Raw genomic sequence first — 22,240 nt, forward strand, 5'->3', positions numbered from 1 at the left:
CCTTTTGCTTTGTATGCTCTTGATGGAGGGGTTGCTGGCCTTGAGTGCTCTGGTGTTGCTTTCTGCTGCTTCCATTCCCTGTGCGATTTCCATTGCTCTCTTCAAAGTAAGTTCTGTTTCGGCTAATAGTCTTCTTTGCATTGCTTCGCTTCGGAGTCCTGCAACGAAACGGTCACGTAGGGCTTCAGTGAGATACGCCCCAAAATTGCAGTGTGTTGCCAGCTTGCGTAGAGCTGCATCGTATTCTGCTAAAGATTCGTCAGGGACTTGATCCCTTTTTTGAAAATGAAAACGTTCTGCGATCACCGCTCGTGTCGGTTCGTAGTGCTTCCGTAGTGCAGCAAATATTTCTCCCTTTGTCTTCGATTTGGGAGCCTCAGGTGCAAGCAAGTCACATAGAAGACTGTAGGTCGTTGCACCAATGGAGCTGAGGAGAATAGGTACTTGCTTATCATCAGGGACTGTATTCGCCGTGAAGTAGAGGTCTACCTGATCCAGGTAGGTCTTGATAGACTCTTGGTCTGGTCTGTAATTGTTGAGAGTTCCATAGTGTGTGGCTGCCATTGCTGTAGGCTACTTGATCCACAATCCTCGTCGCCAGTGAGATAACTTCAATAATTCATTAAATCAGAACTCTGATACATACAAAATACACAGGCTATTTATACAAAAACAATACTAGAAAGAACCTTCTAGAACAATAGTACAGAAATGACTAAATAAGAACATGAAACCACTAGAACTAACACAACACAGTATTTACGGAATCACAGGTTTACAGTACAGTATTTACGGAATCACAAGTCTTTATCTTAATGTTAGTTCCATGTCGTAAGGATACCACAAGAATAAAACTGCAATTGGCTTGAAAAGCTCTGCGATATTCGTCTTAAGATTTATAACGATGTTTCTAGAATACAACCAAACTATACAGTCATCTGCGCTATACTGACAATGTTTCTAGAATACAACCAAACTATACAGTCATCTGCGCTATACTGACAATGTTTCTAGAATACAACCAAACTATACAGTCATCTGTGCTATAGTGTAGAAAGTGACACATGCATGCTAAATTACTGTGACCACTTTATGGTTCCTTTGTTGGTCTTGGTATCAAATAATACCTCTGTTCCTGATGCAAACAATCGACTCCACACACCAGTCTGAGAGTTGTACACACCTGTACTCTTTGGAGGTCCAAGAGGTTTGTCATACTCAGGAAGCCATGTTAAAGGCGTAGTATCGTTTCCAGCAGCGCTCCAGTTCCCACAGCCAAAATAGAAATATTGTCCAGCACCAATCAGAAATGTAGCTAAGTAGTTAGTGAGATCACTTGAGCAATCTATAGTTACTGGTACATGTGCTTGTACAACTTGACCATGACTGGCACCGAGCATAAGAGAAACGATTGAGTCATTTGTAGGTTCGAAAGCCTCCATTTGAACGGCTTTGACATAAGGCTGACCAGGATATTTCCCAATAAGCAGCTTATTCTCACCTAAAGCTTCTTGTACATCCCGTGTCAAATTAAGCAAACCCTCGCCCCAACTTTTTAGTTTTTTTGCGGGTGGCTCCGGATAAAACTTAGCGTTTTCTCTCTGTGAAGAGTCACAATAACAACCATCACCATTTGCAAATTTCGTAGCATTCAAACAAATATTCAGCCACCATTGCCGGACCTCAGGGTTTGATAAATCGAAAGCATAAAATCCTCGAACATTTTTGACTCGAGTTCCATTACTATCACGCAAGTAATAGTTGGGATGTTCGGACAATTCTCTGGCCATCCGTGTCATCGGAGGAAGATCTTTATAGGAGTTCATGTAAAAATAGGTGGCAATCTTGGGATTGGCTGCTTTGATGGCTCTCATGGCCAGCACCATTTCATCTTCATCATCAATATTCTTTATACTACGTCCCATCCCCTTGTCAAATGTTGCCATTTGAAACTTTGCAATTGTCTTGAGAGCATCGTCATTGTACTGTCCAGTTGTGTTAGACGAGTGAAAGAATACAGGCAGGGTGTCCCAGGAAAACTGAGGCAGTGCTGCCCAGCTGGGACTAGCAAAAAGTACAACTAACAGCGTAAACGTCAGCATGACAAAGTTTATATCTCTGTGGCTATGATAAATGCAGTTAACATGCATGTGACCGATGTGAATCACTTTAAGATTATGAATATAGACATACATGCAGCACTCATGGCATACATGTGACGAATGTGCATGTCTGTGTGGGGGTACACGAATAATCACACAAAACAGACCATTAATTCTGGAAAGGAGAAACAATAATTATACATGCATGCATCAACACTATACACAATGAAATTACAAAATACAAAATGGTTTCACAACACATTTCTATATCAATTATATGCACACAGTAAGATAAATGAACCACTTTATGGTTCCTTGTTTGTTTTGTTATGAAATGAGACATTTGTTCCTGGTGCAAACAATCGACTCCATATACAGTCACCATGGAGTCTGAGAGTTGTACACCCTGCACTTTTTGGCTCCTAGAGGCTTGTCATATTCGAAACACCAGGTTAGAAATCTAATATTATTTCCAGCAGTATTCCAATTCTCACAATCAAAATAAGAATATTTTCCAGCACCAATCAGGAATGCAGCTATGTAGTCAGTGAGATCACTTATTGTTGGAACAGGAGCTTGAATACTTGACCATATTTAACGCCTTGCATAACGGCATTAATGGAACCATTGTTGGTTCCAACTGGACAGCTTTAACAAAAGGTTGATCAGGTGTTTTCCCGATGAGTAGCTTATCATCCCCTAAAACTTCATCCTTTGTCAGGCTCAGCATTCTGTTATTCCATGCCTTCATTATGGGAATGGTTCTGGTGTAAATTCAGTGTGTTCATCAGCAGACACAGAAGCGTAGCCAGGGGTGCTCGAGCACCCCCAACCAGCCGGAGTCAAGTACAAATCACAGAGAAATGAGTCTGATTATCCAGCTGAGCACCCCTTCTCTTCCAGATCTTGCTGCAGTTAGCTAGCTAGTACGATTCAATCTCTACACTGGTTAAATCTATAAACTAGTTATCTTTCGTACACGTACATGTATACTAAAGCATAATTATTGCATTGTAAATAATGGAATGACGTCTTAATAATGAGTTTTTTGATGAGGCAGTAAAATTTGATGAGGGAGGTGACCAGAAACTTGACTTTTATTAACAGTGGCATTAGAGAGATTTCGTAGATTTAATTTTTGTCGAATAGCAGTCTTTTTACAGCATACATGTATGTATGCAATATTATATTCAGGGATATAAATGTTCACGGTATAATTATGCTTAATCAGCAAACCGAAAAAATTTAAGCCCTCAAATGATACCTGCTATATCGCCTATACGGTATATAATTATGGGACACTTAATGTATGAAATATGACTATACGTATATATACCGTGCCAATCAAATCACGTAGTACAGACACCTGCATGAGACAACATGATCCCACAGAAAGTTCAAAATAACACTGGAAAGAATAAAACTGCAATTAGCTTGAAAAGCTCTGCGATTTGTCTTCAGATTTATGACAATGTTTCTAGAATACAACCAAACTATACAGTCATCTGCACTATATATACTGACAATGAATACAACGCTATACTGTATATACATGCATGCTAAGTTATTGTGACCACTTTATGGTTCCTTTGTTGGTATTGGTATCAAATAATACCTTTGTTCCTGATGCAAACAATCGACTCCACACACCAGTCTGAGAGTTGTACACGCCTGTACTCTTTGGAGCTCCAAGAGGCTTGTCATACTCAGGAAGCCAGGTTAAAGGCCTAGTATCGTTTCCAGTAGCATTCCAGTTCCCACAGCCAAAATAGGAATATTGTCCAGCACCAATCAGGAATGAAGCTAAGTAGTTAGTGAGATCACCTGAGCATTCTATACTTATTGGTACATGTGCTTGTACAACTTGACCATGACTGGCACCGAGCATAAGAGAAACGATTGAATCATTTGTAGGTTCGAAATCCTCCATTTGAACGGCCTTGACATAAGGTTGACCAGGATATTTCCCAATAAGTAACTTATTCTCACCTAAAGCTTCTTGTACATCCCGTGTCAGATTAAGCATACCCTCGCCCCAACTCTTTAGCTTTTTTGCCGATGGCTCCGGATGAAACTTATAGATTCCACCCTGTGAAGAGTCACAATAACAACCATCACCATTTGCAAATTTCGTAGCATTCAAACAAATATTCAGCCACCATTGCCGGACATCAGGGTTTGACAAATCGAAAGCATAAAATTTTCCACCCTTTTTAACTCGAGTTCCATCACTATCACGCAAGTAGTAGTTGGGATGTTCGGACAATTGTCTGGCCATCCGGGTCATCTCAGGACGATCTTTATAGGAGTTCATGTAAAAGTAGGTGGCAATCTTGGGATTGGCTGCTTTGATGGCTCGCATGGCCAGCACCATTTCATCCTCATCATCAATATTCTTCATATCATGTCCCATCCACTTTTCAATTGTTGCCATTTGAAACTTTGCAATTGTCTTGAGAGCATCGTCATTGTACTATCCAGTTGTGTTAGACGAGTGAAAGAATACAGGCAGGGTGTCCCAAGAGAACTGAGGCAGTACTGCCCAGCTGGGACTTACAAAAAGTATAACTAACAGCGTAAACGTCAGCATGACAAAGTTTATTTCTCTGTGACTATGATAAATGCAGTTACCATGCATGTGACCCATGTGAATCACTTTAAGATTATGAATATTATTATAGCCATGCATGCAGCACTCATGGCATATACATGTGACGGATGTGCATGTCTGCCTGGGGGTACATGAGTAATCACACAAAACAGCCTACTAATTCTGTAACAATGAAATTGCAAAATACAAAATTCAAATGGTTTCACAAAAATGTTTTATATGTACACAGTAATATAAGTGACCACTTTATGGTTCCTTTGTTTGTCATGGTATCAAATGAGACATCTGCTTCTGATGCAAACAATCGACTCCACACCAGTCTTAGAGTTGTACACCCTGCACTCTTTGGCTTCAAGAGGCTTGTCACATTCGGAACACCAGGTTAGAAACCTATAGTATCATTTCCAGTAGCATTTCAATTACCACAACCAAAATAAGAATATTTTCCAGCACCAATCAGGAATGCAGCTATATGTAGTCAGTGATATCACTTGTACATGGAACATGAGCTTGAATAACTTAACCATATTTAACGCCTTGCATAACGGCATTAATCGAACCATTGTTGGCTCCAACTGGACAGCTTTAACAAAAGGTTGATCAGGTGTTTTCCCGATGAGTAGCTTATCATCCCCTAAAGCTTCATCCTTTGTCAGGTTCAGCATTCCGTCATCGCATACTTTCATTATAGGACCTGATGGTTCTGGTGTAATTCAGTGTGTTCATCAGCAGACACAGGAGCGTAGCCAGGGGAGGGGTGCTAGGGGTGCTCAAGCACCCCCAACTTGAGTCAAGTACAAATCACAGAGAAATGTATCTGATTATCCAGCTGAGCACCCCTTCTCTTCCAGATCGTGCTGCAGTTAGCTAGCTAGTACGATTCAATCTCTACACTGTGAGCTGATCTGGTTAACTAGTTCTGTTTTGTGCACGTACATGTATACTAAAGCATAATTATTGCATGCATGACTTGTGATTTCTATACTACTTTTGCTTGGTGATGAATTAAAATTAGAGACAAAACAAAATCGGACATTGAATAAGCTAAAGATCTACCATAATTATATATAGCGGGTATATTTCGAAGATGTAAACTTTTGCGAAAAGACTGTTAGGCAACTGTTAATCAAAGTCATAATTATGTTTCTGATTTGGGAATCACTTTACCACTACTGAGGGAGGGAGATTATCATTATTTATTATTGTGAGATTACTTCCTCAGTGTTAAATAAAACAACAACACAGCTAGGATGCAATAAAACCACAAAAATGACAAGATGGTGAACCACAATACACAGAATAATTTAACAGACAATATGACTTCAATCCAGAGGAGGTACGATATCCGCATGTCAAAGGAAACGTTTTAGATACACATTCCTTAGGTTAAAGTTCGGAATGTGTGTGTTTAAGACACGCGGATGACACGCGGATGTCGTACCTCCTCTGACTTCAATCTATGTGTTTTGTCTTGTGATTTATCACGTGACACACCCACAAGTATGTGTGGCTAATGAAAATAATGGAGTGACGTCTTAGTAATGAGTTTTTTTATGAGGCAGTGAAATTTGATGAGGGAGGTGATCAGAAACATGACTTTCATTAATAATGGCCATAGAGAGGTTTTTCGCAGATTTAATTTTTGTCGAATAGCAGCCTTTTACAGCATAAACGCATGTATGCAATATTAAATTCGTGGATATAAATGTTCACGGTATAATTATGCTTAATCAGCAAACCGAAAACATTTATGCCCTCAAACAATACCTGCTATATCGCCTATACGGTATATAATTATGGGACACTTAATGTATGAAATATGTACAATATGATCATAATTATACCGTATATATTATACCGTGCCAATCAAATCACGTAGTACAGACACCTGCATGAGACAACATGATGCCACAGAAAGTTCAAAATAACACTGGAAAGAATAAAACTGCAATTGGCTTGAAAAGCTCTGCAATATTCGTCTTCAGATTTATGAAAATGTTTCTAGAATACAACCAAACTATACAGTCATCTGTGCTATAGTGTATACAGTGACACATGCATGCTAAATTACTGTGACCACTTTATGGTTCCTTTGTTGGTCTTGGTATCAAATAATACATCTGTTCCTGATGCAAACAATCGACTCCACACACCAGTCTGAGAGTTGTACACGCCTGTACTCTTTGGAGGTCCAAGAGGCTTGTCATACTCAGGAAGCCAGGTTAAAGGCCTAGTATCATTTCCAGTAGCGTTCCAGTTCCCACAGCCAAAATAGGAATATTGTCCAGCACCAATCAGGAATGTAGCTAAGTAGTTAGTGAGATCACTTGAGCATTCTATACTTATTGGTACATGTGCTTGTACAACTTGACCATGACTGGCACCGAGCATAAGAGAAACAATTGAATCATTTGTAGGTTCGAAAGACTCTATTTGAACGGCCTTGACATAAGGTTGACCGGGATATTTCCCAATAAGTAGCTTATTCTCACCTAAAGCTTCTTGTACATCCCGTGTCAGATTAAGCATACCCTCGCCCCAATTCTTTAGTTTCTCTGCGAGTGGCTTCGGACGAAAAGAAGAGTTTTCTCTCTGTGAAGAGTCACAAAAACAACCATCACCATTTGCAAATTTTGTAGCATTCAAACAAATATTCAGCCACCATTGCCGGACATCAGGGTTTGACAAATCGAAAGCATAAAATCCTCCACCATTTTTAACTCGAGTTCCATCACTATCACGCAAGTAGTAGCTGGGATTTTCGGACAATTCTCTGGCCATCCGGGTCATCTCAGGACGATCTTTAAAGGAGTTCATGTAAAAGTAGGTGGCAATTTTGGGATTGGCTGCTTTGATGGCTCGCATGGCCAGCACCATTTCATCCTCATCATCAATATTCTTCATATCATATCCCATCCACTTTTCAATTGTTGCCATTTTAAACTTTGCAATTGTCTTGAGAGCATCGTCATTGTATATTCCAGTTGTGTTAGACGAGTGAAAGAATACAGGCAGCGTGTCCCAGGAAAACTGAGGCAGTGCTGCCCAGCTGGGGCTAGCAAAAAGTACAACTAACAGCGTAAACGTCAGCATGACAAAGTTTATTTCTTTGTGACTATGATAAATGCAGTTACCATGCATGTGACTGATGTGAATCACTTTAAGATTATGAATATTATTATAGCCATGCATGCAGCACTCATGGCATACATGTGACGGATGTGCATGTCTGAGTGGAGGTACATGAATAATCACACAAAATAGCCCACTAATTCTGTAGCATTGGAAAGAAGAAACCAATACACATGCATGCATCAACATACAATGAAATTCAAACAATGGTTTCACAACAGAGTTCTATATCAATCATATGCGCTATGCACACAGTAAGATAAGTGACCACTTTATGGTTCCTTTGTTTGTCTTGTTATCAAATGAGACATCTGTTCCTGATGCAAACAATCGACTCCACACAGTCACCATGCATGGAGTCTGAGAGTTGTACACCCTGCACTCTTTGACTCCAAGAGGCTTGTCGTATTCGGAACACCAAATTAGAAATCTAGTATTATTTCCAGCAGCATTCCAATTCATTTTCCAGCACCAATCAAGAATGCAGCTATGTAGTCAGTGAGATCATTTGTACATTGAATTGTTGGAACATGAGCTTAACCATATTTAACGCCTTGCATAACGGCATTAATCGAACCATTGTTGGCTCCAACTGGGAAGCTTTAACAAAAGGTTGATCAGGTGTTTTCCTGATGAGTAGCTTATCATCCCCTAAAGCTTCATCCTTTGTCATCCCATGCTTTCATTATGGGACCTGATAGTTCTGGTGCAAACTCAATGTGTTCATCAGCAGACACAGAAGCGTAGCCAGGGGGGTGCACTGCTAGGGGTGCTCAAGCACCCCCAACCAGCCTGAGCCAAGTACAAATCACAGAGAAATGTGTCTGATTATCCAGCTGAGCACTCCTTCTCTTCCAGATGTTGCTGCAGTTAGCTAGCTTAATCTCTACACTTTGAGCTGCTCTGCTATAAACTAGTGCACATATACATACTAAAGCATAATATTATTATTGCATGCATGACTTGTGATTTCTATACTAAACTTTGCTTGGTGATGAAGACAAAATCGAACATTATAAAGATCTACCATATATCAGGTATATTTCGAAGGTGTAAACTTTCGCGGAAAGACCGTTAGGCCACTGTTAATCAAAGTCATTATGTTTCTGATTTGGGAGTCACCTTACCACTACTGAGGGAGGGAGGTTATCATTATTTATTATTGTTACATTACTTCCTCATGCAGTGTTAATTAAAACAACAACACAGGATGCAATAAAACCAAACATGACAAGATGGTGAACCACAATACACTTAACAGACAATCTGACTTCAATTTGTCTTGTGATTTATCATGTGACACATCTTAATAATGAGTTTTTTGATGAGGCAGTGAAATTCAATGAGGGAGGTGACCAGAAACATGACTTTCATTAATAGGTTTTCGCAGATTTAATTTTCGTCGAATAGCAGCCTTTTTACAGCATATACATGCATGTATGCAATATTGGATATAAATGTTCACGGTATAATTTAGCCTCCTTCACAAGGCTAGGTATAATTATGCTTAATCATCAACCGAAAACATTTATGCCCTCAAGCGATACCTGCTATATCGCCTATATACGGTATATAATTATGGGACACTTAATGTATGAAATATGTACAATAATAATTATACCGTATATATTATACCGTGCCAATCAATGCACGTAGTACAGACACCTGCATGAGACAACATGATGCCACAGAAAGTTCAAAATAACACTGGAAAGAATAAAACTGCAATTGGCTTGAAAAGCTCTGCGATATTCGTCTTCAGATTTATAACGATGTTTCTAGAATACAACCAAACTATACAGTCATCTGCGCTATACTGTATACACATGCATGCTAAGTTACTGTGACCACTTTATTGTTCCTTTGTTGGTCTTGGTATCGAATGAGACCTCTGTTCCTGATGCAAACAATCGACTCCACACACCAGTCTGAGAGTTGTACACACCTGTACTCTTTGGAGCTCCAAGAGGCTTGTCATATTCGGGACGCCAGGTTAGAGGCGTAGTATCGTTTCCAGCAGCGCTCCAGTTCCCACAGCCAAAATAGGAATATTGTCCAGCACCAATCAGGAATGTAGCTAAGTAGTTAGTGAGATCACCTGAGCATTCTATACTTATTGGTACATGTGCTTGTACAACTTGACCATGACTGGCACCGAGCATAAGAGAAATGATTGAATCATTTTTAGGTTCGAAGAACTCTAATTGAACGGCTTTGACATAAGGCTGACCAGAATATTTCCCAATGAGTAGCTTATCCTTGCCTAAAGCTTCTTGTACATCCCGTGTCAGATTAAGCATACCATCGCCCCAACTTTTTAGTTTATCTGCGGAAGGCTCTGGACGAAAAGTAGAATTTTCTCTCTGTGAAGAGTCGCAATAACAACCATCACCATTTGCAAATTTCGTAGCATTCAAACAAATATTCAGCCACCATTGCCGGACCTCAGGGTTTGATAAATCGAAAGCATAAAATCCTTGACCATTTTTAACTTGAGTTCCATCACTATCACGCAAGTAATAGTTGGGATGTTCGGACAATTCTCTTGCCATTCGTGTCATCTCAGGACGATCTTTAAATGAGTTCATGTAAAAGTAGGTGGCAATCTTGGGATTGGCTGCTTTGATGGCTCTCATGGCCAGCACCATTTCATCCTCATCATCAATATTCTTCATATCATGTCCCATCCACTTTTCAATTGTTGCCATTTTAAACTTTGCAATTGTCTTGAGAGCATTGTCATTGTACCTTCCAGTTGTGTTGGACGAGTGAAAGAATACAGGCAGCGTGTCCCAGGAAAACTGAGGTAGTGCTGCCCAGCTGGGACTAGCAAAAAGTACAACTAACAGCGTAAATGTCAACATCATGACAAGGTTTCTCTGTGACTATAATAAATGCAGTTACAGGATCTATAATACATGCAGTTACTATATGCATTGCATGTGACCGATGTGAATCACTTTAAGGCGGTTATGAATATAATATAGCCATGCATGCAGGACTCATGACATCTATACATGTGATGGTCTTGATTGCATGGGGGTACACGAATATAATCACAGAACAGCACTAATTCTGTAGCATTGGAAAGAAACTAATATATACATGCGTGCATGCTGCATGCATCAACACACTATATATGAAATTGCGGAATACAAATTTGGGCTATACAAACTCATGCATGCATGTGACAAATGGGGTTAAGCATGCAACTATATGACAGCATGCAAATTATAATTATGATTAACAATAATTGTACACAAACTGTATTTGCAAGGTTGCAACATGCAGGGTGGACCAGTAATGGTTTACCGTGATAATCGATAAAAAAAAAAGGATGCCAAAAATTAGTCATATTGCTTGACTATGCAGCTTTGCAGCTCTTTTCCACTCTTGCAACTGCCAATAGTTATAGCTAGCGCTCATTATGGATTTTTGCGTACATGTACATATATACACACAAATACGTGTACGCATGCATTAAACATGCCATTTGTGCTTATTTCCTAAGTATACTCTCTATAAGGACTGACCATAATTCGTTTCTCCTCCTTCTCTGGTTCTAAGAAGACTTTATATCGGGGGCCCTCCTCATTGACATCAGAGTATAGCTGAACCCAATGGCTGCATTAACTCGGGATCTGTGCATGTATAACATTATGTGGGATAATTATGGGTTATCAAGGAACACTACGGCATTTGATGGCACATGCATGTAAAAGACGTGTATCTATAACATTCATTTATGACTTAAATAGAATTGGTATAAGACAGACAAATGGGTGCATGCTGACTTCATGGCTCAGTGGTTGAGGCACCCAGTTTCTATAGTGAGGGGTAGTGGAGTGGATTAAGCCATGGGTTCTATTCTTCGCTTTTCTTTACAAGTGGAATTTTGGATGACATTAATGTCATCTTACGAACACAGCAGGGTGTATGCATGATAAATCTAACTCATTTACTAGGAATGTTAAAGTCGTACGTCATGTATATAACTATTTAACAAAGGCGTACAAAGTTGTCAGACATAAACATAATTATGTGTGAACAGTTTATATATAGGAAAGAACACTTAGTGAACTGCAATCACGTGGCTGAAGTGTTAAGCATATTTATTGCTACACCCTAGCTTCTTTCTTGTCTCACTTTTCTTTTTTTGGGTCACAAAATAATTATGCTGACTATAATATGCATGTATAATATTACTGTGTACTGTGTACTATGTGTAATCAATCAGGTGCCTCGAACTAAAGCCGCGCATATCTCGCTGACAATTAATTAGCAGGAGTTCAGATTATTTCATGTAAAGACATATTAACATGTAAAGAGCGTGAATCAACTAATGTCCATGTTTTTCTCTCAAAAGTTGCAGTTTTTTCAGCCATTTTGTTTTTCGTTCCTCCTCAGGGACCAATACTTCTTTCTTTGTGTCAATGGAAAAGGGGCTCTCCTGCTCGTGGCTCAGGCTGCTTAGCTCCACCACTTGAGGAGCGTACTCACTGGCATCTACTCTTGTGCTGTTGTACCTGCCACCACTTGATGAATCGTGGCCAATCGATGAGCCCTATTAAGCAAAAATATACAGATCAAACCGGTTATTTGGTTAATTAGTAATGAAACTTATCTGTGTTTACCAGGCAATACGTTTGCTTTGAAAACAGGCTGATTCTACAAAATTAGCTATATAGCCCACACCAAGAGTAGATAAGTTCTTGCCCACGCTATTTTCCGAAAATGGACTATTTAGGCCCGAAAACTAAGCACACAATAAATTAGTGCAGGACTACCAAAGTTTCGAAGAGCAAATAAAAGATTTGAAATGTGTTCCATGGATCATCAAAGTTCGCTTCGAAAATAGGCTTGATTCTGAAAAACAAGCCTTACACTAACACTTACCACGCTTTTTTCAAAAAATAAAGCCAGGATACCTTGCATTTAAAAAGTTCTACGCATTGTCCCACAATGTGGATTAAAGATTACAATGGAACCTCCCATGACGGACCCTCCCACTAGAGGACAACCTCTCTATAAAGGACACTAGCTATGGCACGGGTTGAAATCGCTCAAGTACACAGAGATAACCTCCCACAAGCGGACCTTCTTGATTCCGGACAGAGGACAAGCTTCGTGCTCCCAACTGACCAACTCTGTGCAAAACTACCTCTTAACAAACAGGAAACCACACACACATGCTATGCCCAATATGGTAGAGGTCGTTTGTAATGTTATTGCTAATCATACTGTGTTACTAGCATACTGCAAATAATGCTTTATATCTCTGATTTCAGCAAGTTTTTTCTTCTTGAACTAGAAATAGGGTCCATACAGACAATACACTATCTATAATTCCTTGATATGACTATAAATGAATGAACCTCCCACCAGAGGACAACCTCCGAAAAGAGGGCAAAAGCTCTACTCCCAAAGTGTCCTTTATTCGGAGGTTCCACTGTATATACAATGTACCTGTGAATTTCCTGTGGCCCGTGTGGATGAGAAATTCACTTGCTCAAAAGCATCACTCTCTATACTTGCGAGCTGGGAAGGAGAAGGGACAAAAGTTTCAGAAGGAGGCTGAGGAATTTTTGATTTCTCCACCATCAACTTTATCTTGGCCTTGATTCGCTCAGCAGGTGTCTGAGAGAATCCATGATACAAGTAAACGTGGTACAAGTAAACGTGCACTCACCAGACTCTCATAACCAGGTATTTCCTTGGATAAATCTCTACATGCAGGAGTGCATTGGTGAAGATATTAAATTTTACATGCACCTTGATATGATTATTATACCTGTTGTCTTCTTGCTTTTCTTCTTTTTGAGAGCATTGACGAGTGTCAGTGTGTGTGGCCTCACTACAGAACACAGCCATGATGATTTCATCACAGAACACACAATATTCACCTTGTTTGCCTCTCTCCACTCCTGGACCTTTTTCTCTCCCTAGAATTACTACGGCGATGCCTTGAGGACTTATCATAGGACCTGCTCCTACGATATCTGTCCCTTGATCGACTCCACCTTCTTTCTCGAGAATGTTTTCTCTCTCTTGAACGACTTTTTCTGTCTCTAGATCGATGTTTTCTGTCTCTTGACCTAGTCCGCCTGTCCCTAGAGCGACTTCGTGAGTGAGACTTTCTCCTGCTTCTGGACTTGTGCTCTGTAATAGGAGAGCTGTTAACAACAGTTTACACAAGTGGTAAACAAGCATACACACAAAATAACATACATGGGGCAATCAAACTTATGGCATACATACAGAGAGACTATGGTTTTGTTTTACCTGGACTACAGTGTGCATGTGTGCATGTACAGAGGGAGAGAGGAGAGATATTATCAACTCGGCACTTGGCCAATATCATGTGATACAATGCTGTAGAGACCTTCTCCGAGAGTGATCCCTGCTATCGTCTGAACTGGATCGATGACGTCTGCGATGAGGTTTCTCTTCACTATCACGTCTACACAATAATTAATTATCAACAGCCAGTATAATACAGTGAAGGATGTGATCTTTGGACTTGTTTACCTTCTGAAAGGACTTCTTGAACGTGATCGTGATCTGCTATCTCTGTGGTGATGCTTTTTTTTCCCCATTTCTCAGCAAAAACAGGGCAAAAATCTGGTCGACTGGTCGATCATGCTTTCAGCTTTCCAATAAAGGCACGTTCATGAATTCTTTATGAAGTGCACCTCATAAAGGGGGAGGGGCTCATTGGCAACGACATTGCTCAGCGACGCCAAGATCTAAGACTTTGACTTCATGCCCTCTGCTTCATGCCACTAGCTTGAAGTACAAGACCCCTCGAGAATGATTAGGAGTCAAGTCTATACCTCTAGGCCCCGGTCTAGCCTCCCAGCACGCACCTCCACCAGTTTATCAAGGCTACCCTCTTCAATTGAGAGAATGCCAAAAGCGGAAATCCTGGAGAAATGGATGGCCCGATCTACTAAGCCAGGAACACAATCATGGTCTAGACCATCCACTCCGGTTCAGGACAACAAACTTGGGAGGCCAACCAATGCTAGGTACGTATGTTGTTGTTAGGTGGAGATTTAATCCACTTTTTTCCTCTTTTTGAAGTGTGCTACGATCCAAGACATGTCCAGCTGCACTTGTGGAGCCATGCTACAAGGAGCAGATACGAAAAAAGAAAATGTTTGGTGAGCTAATTAATAATAAGCTAATAGCCGTTAGTTCAAACTGCTTCTATATCCATCCATACAGAAATTAAATGCAAGGTGTTGACGGCATCAATGCTGTAAGTTCACATTTCAACGCTCATTCCTCAATGCTTACATGCTTGCACTACTACAGATCGCAAACCCTTCCTAATGGAGAAACATTTCATGGCTTTCTCATTGGAGCTAGATACAACAGGTTGGCAATTTTCAGTCTGCCAGCTTTATTTATGTGGCCCCTCTTTTACTACAGTGCCAACACTGTAGATAGTTACTCACTGGAAAGATGTGGAGTCCATGTTCCAAGGGGAGACACAAAAAAGTTGTTTATTCGCCATGTTGGAAAGAAACCACCATCTGCAAAAATATTTGGGAACCTTGTTGAAGGTTAAGTGTAGCTGAATTTGCACCTAATACTCCATGTCTTTATCAGCTATTTACACTTGTACAGGCTCTCGTGTTGTATCAGGGACTCCAGCAGGCAGGCAGAGCAAGCCTCGTTTGCAGCCAGAGCCTTGGGTTGTGGAAACAAAACGAATTGAAGACTCTGCTGGTTCCATTGAGCAAGAACTAGACGCAGTGTTTGGACCAAATGAGGAGGGAAGCTGTTCAGGAACAACCATACACTCTGTCTGCGAAAATGCACAAGATAAAAACAATGAGGCACAAAGCGACAATTATAATATTGCCACACAAGAGTCCGTGTCAGAAGATCAAGACGAATCTACAGATTTAACTAAAGAGAAACCACTTTCTCCCACCTCACGTCTCCACACAAAGGAAGACATTTCTCTGCCATCATTTTTACTTTCTGAAGATCAAAGAGAAGAGAACGAACATGATTTCATCTCACGTGAAGCACATAGACTGACACAAGAAATCCTACAAGAGTCAATGTGCTCGTTTTCAAGGCACAGCAGCATTGATCCAGTTAACACTAACTCTACAGCTAACTCACAATCTGAAGCAAAGAGCATTGATCCAGTTAACACTAACTCTACAGCTAACTCACACTCTGAAGCAAAGAGGATTGATCCAGTTAACATTAACCCTACAGCTAGCTCACAGCCTGAATCAATGAACATGGAGAACAAATCACTTCAAAGTAGCCTTGAGAATATGTCTAACGATGAATGCTCAAGTCAAGACACAAACGATCATATTTCTACAGAAAGCAATAGACCAGTTTCTGCTGTACTCTCCAGAAAAAATAACACTTTTCAATTCGATAGTAGGCCGCAGTCAGCAAGAGTGTACTCACAGAACAGAACCGCTAACTCTGTTGTGATTGACATGACTAATTTACAGTCTGTTGAAGATACCTAGAATTGAATGTGTGTGTGGTAATATCATCTATCAACTGGTATAATTATTTTAATGAATTCATTACAATGTGGTATCAACTGGTATGCACTTGTTTATGATTATACAAATATTATTGACTAATAATTAATTAAAGCTAAAAATGTATTAAAAGTTTTCAGTCAGCAATGGCTTGTCTCTAAATTATTCACAGATCAACATCTTTGCTCAGATCTGTTTTCTCACATTCCTCGTTCACTTCAGCTTGTTCATCGATTTCAAGTTGCTCGGTTTCAACTTCTAGAACGTTGCTTGGTTCGATTTCAGTGTCCTTGCTTGTCACCGTCGTTTCCTCTCTGCCCATCACCACCTGCTCACTGATGTTGACAGAGTAGGGGGATGCAGAGATATGTTCCCCATCCCACAACACTCTGATTTTGTACTCTCCAACTACTTTCGGATCGTATCGAGCTAGCAGGGTACGATTATTGTCAGGGTGACGACGGATGTTAATCTTATAAGCTCCTTTTGGACCGTACACTTCGACATCAATTTTTCCTTCCCCTGCATTCGCCATTTCAATTGTAAAATGCCCTTCCTGTCCGACTAACCCTTCGCTCAATCCTGGACCAAATGCTCGTACAGGGCTCAAATCGGCAAGTGGTTTAACAATGTCCTCACCTGCAATGGACACTCCCATATCAATAGAGACATCCAGAGGGAGTAGATGGTCGTCTTCGGCTTGATCTTTAGCTTCACGGTTCTCCTCAAATTGTACATTGTGAGGACTGTTGTGCACTTCTTTGCTGTTGTACTTGACTGCAATTTCATGGTTTCCACCTTCTTTAGGGATAATCTCACAAAGAAAAGAGTTGGAACTATCCTCGAGTGGTTTGCAACTGATATGTGCAGCTGTGGTGGGTGTGCATGCCATGGTAAGCTCACATTTTTCTTCTCTAGGGCAATGGATGTGAAATGTGTATGGAACATCAATCAGAAAGTGTACGCTGTCAAGATCGAGTCGATTGATGAGGTATGACTTGTCTTTCGTGAAATCAAGCTTGAATGGGCTATCTTTAATATGGATATCATTCCAGAATATGCTAAGAGAGTACATCCCAGCAACAACAGGTTGAATTTCAGCTGTGTAAACTCCATTCTCTCGATCGTACACAGAGATCTTTGCTTCGCTAGGCCCTACAGCCTTGAGGGACAGCTTCCCTTTGCCAGCATGGCCAGTACTAATGCAGATGTATGCGGGACGGGTGGCCGAAAGTGCAGTTTCGAATACGCCATAGTCTTCCATGTGTACATACACCTTGGCAGCCGCTTCCTTAGCAACATCAAGAGTTGTGTCCCTCTGTTGGGCCTCGATTTTCATTGGGCTTTCAAAGATCGGCTCATCTGCCCAGCTGATGTCAAAATGATGAATGCCAACAACTTTGGGCGTGAAGAATATGGTATAAAATCCATTGTTATGGTTTTTGTGGCTGAAGGTTGTCTCACGACCTCCAAGAGGAACACGAACAAGCACTTTAAGATCTCCTGAGCCAGATTTTCGAGCATCCAATTTGAAGCTAGTTTCTTCTCCAACGTAAGTTATATCAGGAATATCCAACAACTTGCAAGCATTTGGGTCAGCCTTGACAAACAGGACACGAAATGGGCTGCCGGAAATCTCTTTCTCATCGACAAGAACATGAAGGGAGTGGATACCAATTTTCTTGGCATTGTAAATCAGTTTTGCTTTTCCATTTCGCCTCTTTTCAATAGTGAGATCAGTAGTGTCTCCAGTTTCCTCGTGAATTCCAAAAGCTTGAATGGTCCTTTGATCGGTTTCGTCAGTGAAATTAATTTTGTATGGCTTGGTTACAGGAAAGGTTGGAATGTCCACAGCAGAGAGGACGACAGGCGACTCTTGAGGCTCTGGTTCTTCAATATTGATCACAAATGGCGACTTGCTCACTTCATCACCTTCAAAGAGCACTGAGAGGGTGTATCGGTCATATTCAGAGGGTCGGAAACTAATAACGTATTTTCTGTTTCCAGCTGCAACAGGATCGTCTTCGATAAAAACTTCCATCTCTCCGCTTGTTTCTCCCTTGCAAGATGCTGTAAGTTTTCCAGAACCGGCTTCACTTGCATCCACCGGCAGCTCTACTGGAATCTCTAGCTCAACAAATCGTGGCTCTCCAAACTCTAGCTTCTCTGGACGAAGAATGAGGACATTGAAGGGAGACCCCGGCAACGGGCAATCATTCCAGTACGCATCAACAAAGTATGAATCAGCACACGGAGGCTTGAAGGACACTTGGTACTGTTGATTGGTGCCAGCCAGCAGCTCACAGGTACTTTCTACAGGGCCAGACTCTCCACCGTGAACACGGGCTCTGAAATTTCCTTCTCCAGCTTTACAGGCATCAAATGTCAAGATAATTGGACAGTCGTCATCTTTCGTCGAGAGGTGTTTCACTCCATCGGCTCCAAGACCTTCAGGTTTGGGAGGGTGCGTACAGCAAGTGTGAGTCGGGTTCGATATTTTATGGTTGTTAAAATAGACCTAGAGGGTGTAGTTGTCCGGCTGAGCATCAGTGGTTGCAGTGAGGTGGAAGTCACTTCCAGATTTTGGCTTTATCTCAACCGGTATATCCCCAACTTTATCTCCTTTGCAAGTAGCAGTCAGATTAGCATTTCCAGCTCCTTTGGTACACACATCCAGTTCAATAGTGTCTCCAGGCTCTTTGGGTTCCTTCAAGTTGGAGGCAATCACTTTTGAGCTGAGAATGGGATTCATATCGAGCTTGAAAGGAGATCCTTTGACGCTCTTCCCATCCCATTTCACTTGAAGAATGTAAAGATCTTCATGCGGTGGATGGAATTCAACAACAAATACAGAAGAAAATTCTTTTCTGGTCACAGTCACTTCAATATCTTGTTCATTATCTGTTTTGCAAGTGCTAGTCAATGTGCCTCTTCCAGCTTGGGATGCATCAAAGGAAATTCGAATATTCTCTCCAGCTTTAAGATTTCCACTAGGAGCCTCAGAAATTGTAACAGCTTTGCTATTGGGACGGTTAAGGTTCAGGCTGAGAGGAGAGTGCTTGACATTGTCATCCCCCCATGTAACCAATACTTGGTAGACAGCTGGAGTAGGTGGAGTGAACAGGAATGTAACTTTTCTATCCTCTTCCCCTTGGCAGGCGACATCGAATACATTGTCTTCATCGTTTCTAGCCTCCACTCGAAGCGGCCCTTCGCCATCGGCAGCTGATTTGTCCACTACAATAGTGACTGGATCGTTTTTGCCAGTTGGCACATCGACACATGTGATCTCAGCCATTTCTGAAGAATCAAAACAATATTGCCACATATAATTATAGTTTGATGTCTATCGTTTCTCGTAATAATTATGCATGACATATATACAGGTAGCAATTATAACTAAATGAGTGTCCATTATTAATTTCCTATCGTTTCTTGTAATAATGAAAGCACCGCAGGTGCTGATGCCTCGGTAACCTCGTTCCCAGGCCGATCCGTCTCCAATTGGTCGACTCCTAGGCCTGGTATTGATTGTATCTGGGCGTGGTTGGAATTCGCTCAAACGAGCGAATTCCTATATAAAGCGATTAAACACTAAAGGTGTTTAGCTAGCTAGCTACCTGTGACTCGACTATGGATACTTCAGTTCTGGATTTCGATGGACAAGGGGAGCGGTGGTCCTACCATAGATAGAATTAAGAGAAAGGGATTGGCAACGGGGGCAGTTCACGTGATGCTTTTACATTGAATGTACACAGATGGGCCTGAAACCATTCGTGTTTCGCCCTAAAACTCCCGCGAAAACCCGGGAAACTTATTGTGTCTAATCCTAAACACATGCCCCTTGATGGTAGGTATCATTTAGAAATGAAAATATAATGTTGATTTTTGTGAAGTAGCTAGAGGTACACAGAGCCTCTGTCAGAGGCTTTTTCATGCTTGTGTTCCTATAGCACCTATGATATAGCTAAAGTTGTGTTACTAAGTAGTGTGCTATGTCCCAAATCGCCACACAAATGAGGTAAAGAGTTGATGTTTAATTAGCAGTATAGAACTTGACTGCTTGTAGAATTTTTTACAGACCGCAAAAACAATTCTCATGAATTATTTATGTTTAGACTCCCACGTTAGAAGTAAGCCTCGAGGCGAAACACGGGTGGTACTGGAAGTGCACTCCGTTGCCAATCCCTTTCTCTTCTATCTATGGTCCTACCAAGCTTGTAGTCCATCAAATATGGTAGCAACTGGTAGCAGAGAGACTTGCCATACCCTGTTGGGAACCACACAAACACATCACTTCCCTCAGACAGAAGCTTGAGAGCCTAGCTGGGCCTGTTCCTTCAAGAGAGTAAGGCTTCGTGCAAGACAGGACATAAGCTATTGCTCCATCGAAATCTAATCGCTTTATAAATAGGAATTCGCTCGTTTGAGTGAATTCCAACCACGCCCAGATACAATCAATACCAGGCCTAGGAGTCGACCTAGCGTTCAATTGGAGACGCCAAAACTACATAACATAAAGCTACTAATAGCTTAATTTTATACACAATCATGATGAACATTTTTAATTTGCATGCTGCGCAAACTTAAAGAGTGGGTAATGATCGACCATTATTGTTGTTAAAAACGATCGATGCCCGGTTCAAGTCTAAAATTAATGGCTGCCATCAGCAGAGCCTTGCAACTCTCTTCTCACTCTTGCAGCTACCAATAGCTAGCGTTCTAGTGCAGAGCTAACTACTAAGTAGAGTAGCAACACTCGGTAAACAAGTTTGGCTACGTGCTCTTCCGAAAAGGCTGCAATGGCATTCCAAGTAAGCAAACTTGTAATAAGGCATAACTCGAGAACGAAGCATTATTTTGCAAATCCACGAATTAAAATCCAATAAAACATGACTAGAAGCCTATAGAAACTCTTACTTGCATTTCATTGATCCTTGAGCAGCTGTAGCAGTCTACACACACACACACACACACACACAGATACACACACACACACACACAAACACACTACCGTATACCTCGCTTGCGCATGTGCATCGAGGCATAATTATGCATGACATACAGGTAGCAACAAAAGAATGGTAGCTGCACAAAAGAGGAAGCACTTAATTACCAGAAATTGAAATTTAACCATTGGAAGCCAATTTGCATAACTTTGGTCTTATGAATTGTAATTTACACATACCTATAAGTGTGAGCCCTCTCTCTATAGTGGTGTGAGGGTTGTGTGTGTTTTTCTTGAGGTTTGATTATGAAGGGAAGGGGAGGGTCTGGGGGATAAAGTCAACAATGTAATTATCTACTTCCATGCACAGTAGCCCATAGCATAATATTATGGCATGCACTCCACTCCCAGTGAACAATATTGCTGTAAAGACACAACAACTGGCAGGTAGTTAACAAACATTTCAATTATACCCGAAACTAATGAGTGCACTCCTGACTATAGGTTGAGCAGTTCTTACGATTTGTGTAAGCAATAACTATCATGGCTATATACACACAGCCTGTATTTGTAAGTCATGCCATGTCTCATCATTTACACAGAAAAAGTATAAGCACTAAGTTGGCAGTAGACATTTACATACCTATAGAGACAGCACAACCAGGAGAACACAGCTTTTTCTGCACAGGTTTGAGCTAGGCTTGTTTTTTGCAATAATGCTGCTAGCTTGTTTTGTGGTCTTGTTGCTTGCCTAGAGTGGGTGTCTTGCAGCAGCATTGTTGTAGCCATGCGCACTGCATGGGTGTGTCAACAATGTCATTGGAATTCACAACTCTGACTGGAAAGCCACAATTTGCAATTTCCCTGAACCAGGCAACCCGAACCACTTAGACTGGAATTTGTGAATCAATATAATCTAGTA

General features: G+C 40.9%; 5 protein-coding genes and 2 pseudogenes across 5 annotated transcripts; 1 reads left to right on the plus strand and 6 right to left on the minus strand.

Annotated features, from left to right (window-relative positions):
- Positions 1-879: 879 nt before the first annotated feature.
- Positions 880-2,158, minus strand: LOC135341353 (uncharacterized). The gene has a single exon (XM_064537874.1). It carries the CDS (start codon positions 2,148-2,150, stop codon positions 1,077-1,079), a length of 1,074 nt encoding a protein of 357 aa, XP_064393944.1. The 5' UTR covers positions 2,151-2,158; the 3' UTR covers positions 880-1,076.
- Positions 2,159-3,493: 1,335 nt separating this feature from the next.
- On the minus strand, positions 3,494-4,768 carry LOC135341355 (uncharacterized; annotated as a pseudogene).
- A 1,819-nt stretch (positions 4,769-6,587) lies between these two features.
- LOC135342077 (uncharacterized) lies at positions 6,588-7,860 on the minus strand. Its single transcript, XM_064538757.1, has one exon. It carries the CDS (start codon positions 7,852-7,854, stop codon positions 6,781-6,783), a length of 1,074 nt encoding a protein of 357 aa, XP_064394827.1. The 5' UTR covers positions 7,855-7,860; the 3' UTR covers positions 6,588-6,780.
- Positions 7,861-9,550: 1,690 nt separating this feature from the next.
- On the minus strand, positions 9,551-10,777 carry LOC135341202 (uncharacterized). Its single transcript, XM_064537713.1, has one exon. The coding sequence runs from the start codon at positions 10,710-10,712 to the stop codon at positions 9,684-9,686; it is 1,029 nt and encodes a 342-aa protein (XP_064393783.1). The 5' UTR covers positions 10,713-10,777; the 3' UTR covers positions 9,551-9,683.
- A 1,352-nt stretch (positions 10,778-12,129) lies between these two features.
- Positions 12,130-14,479, minus strand: LOC135341245 (pre-mRNA-splicing factor 38B-like; the record flags this gene model as incomplete). The annotated part of the gene is made up of 7 exons (XM_064537758.1): positions 12,130-12,409; positions 13,312-13,482; positions 13,535-13,571; positions 13,637-13,699; positions 13,749-14,004; positions 14,228-14,305; positions 14,374-14,479. Coding segments are annotated over 7 exons (936 nt in total), but the record flags the coding sequence as incomplete, so codon positions are not given.
- Positions 14,480-14,542: 63 nt separating this feature from the next.
- LOC135341349 (uncharacterized) lies at positions 14,543-16,443 on the plus strand. Its single transcript, XM_064537869.1, has 6 exons — positions 14,543-14,873; positions 14,929-15,008; positions 15,073-15,106; positions 15,163-15,225; positions 15,280-15,413; positions 15,478-16,443. Exons 1-6 carry the CDS (start codon positions 14,656-14,658, stop codon positions 16,350-16,352), a joined length of 1,404 nt encoding a protein of 467 aa, XP_064393939.1. The 5' UTR covers positions 14,543-14,655; the 3' UTR covers positions 16,353-16,443.
- LOC135341357 (filamin-B-like) lies at positions 16,383-22,125 on the minus strand (annotated as a pseudogene).
- Between the last annotated feature and the right edge of the window lie 115 nt (positions 22,126-22,240).

This window comes from Halichondria panicea, chromosome 9 (genome assembly GCF_963675165.1).
Source record: "Halichondria panicea chromosome 9, odHalPani1.1, whole genome shotgun sequence".
Taxonomy (NCBI): domain Eukaryota; kingdom Metazoa; phylum Porifera; class Demospongiae; order Suberitida; family Halichondriidae; genus Halichondria; species Halichondria panicea.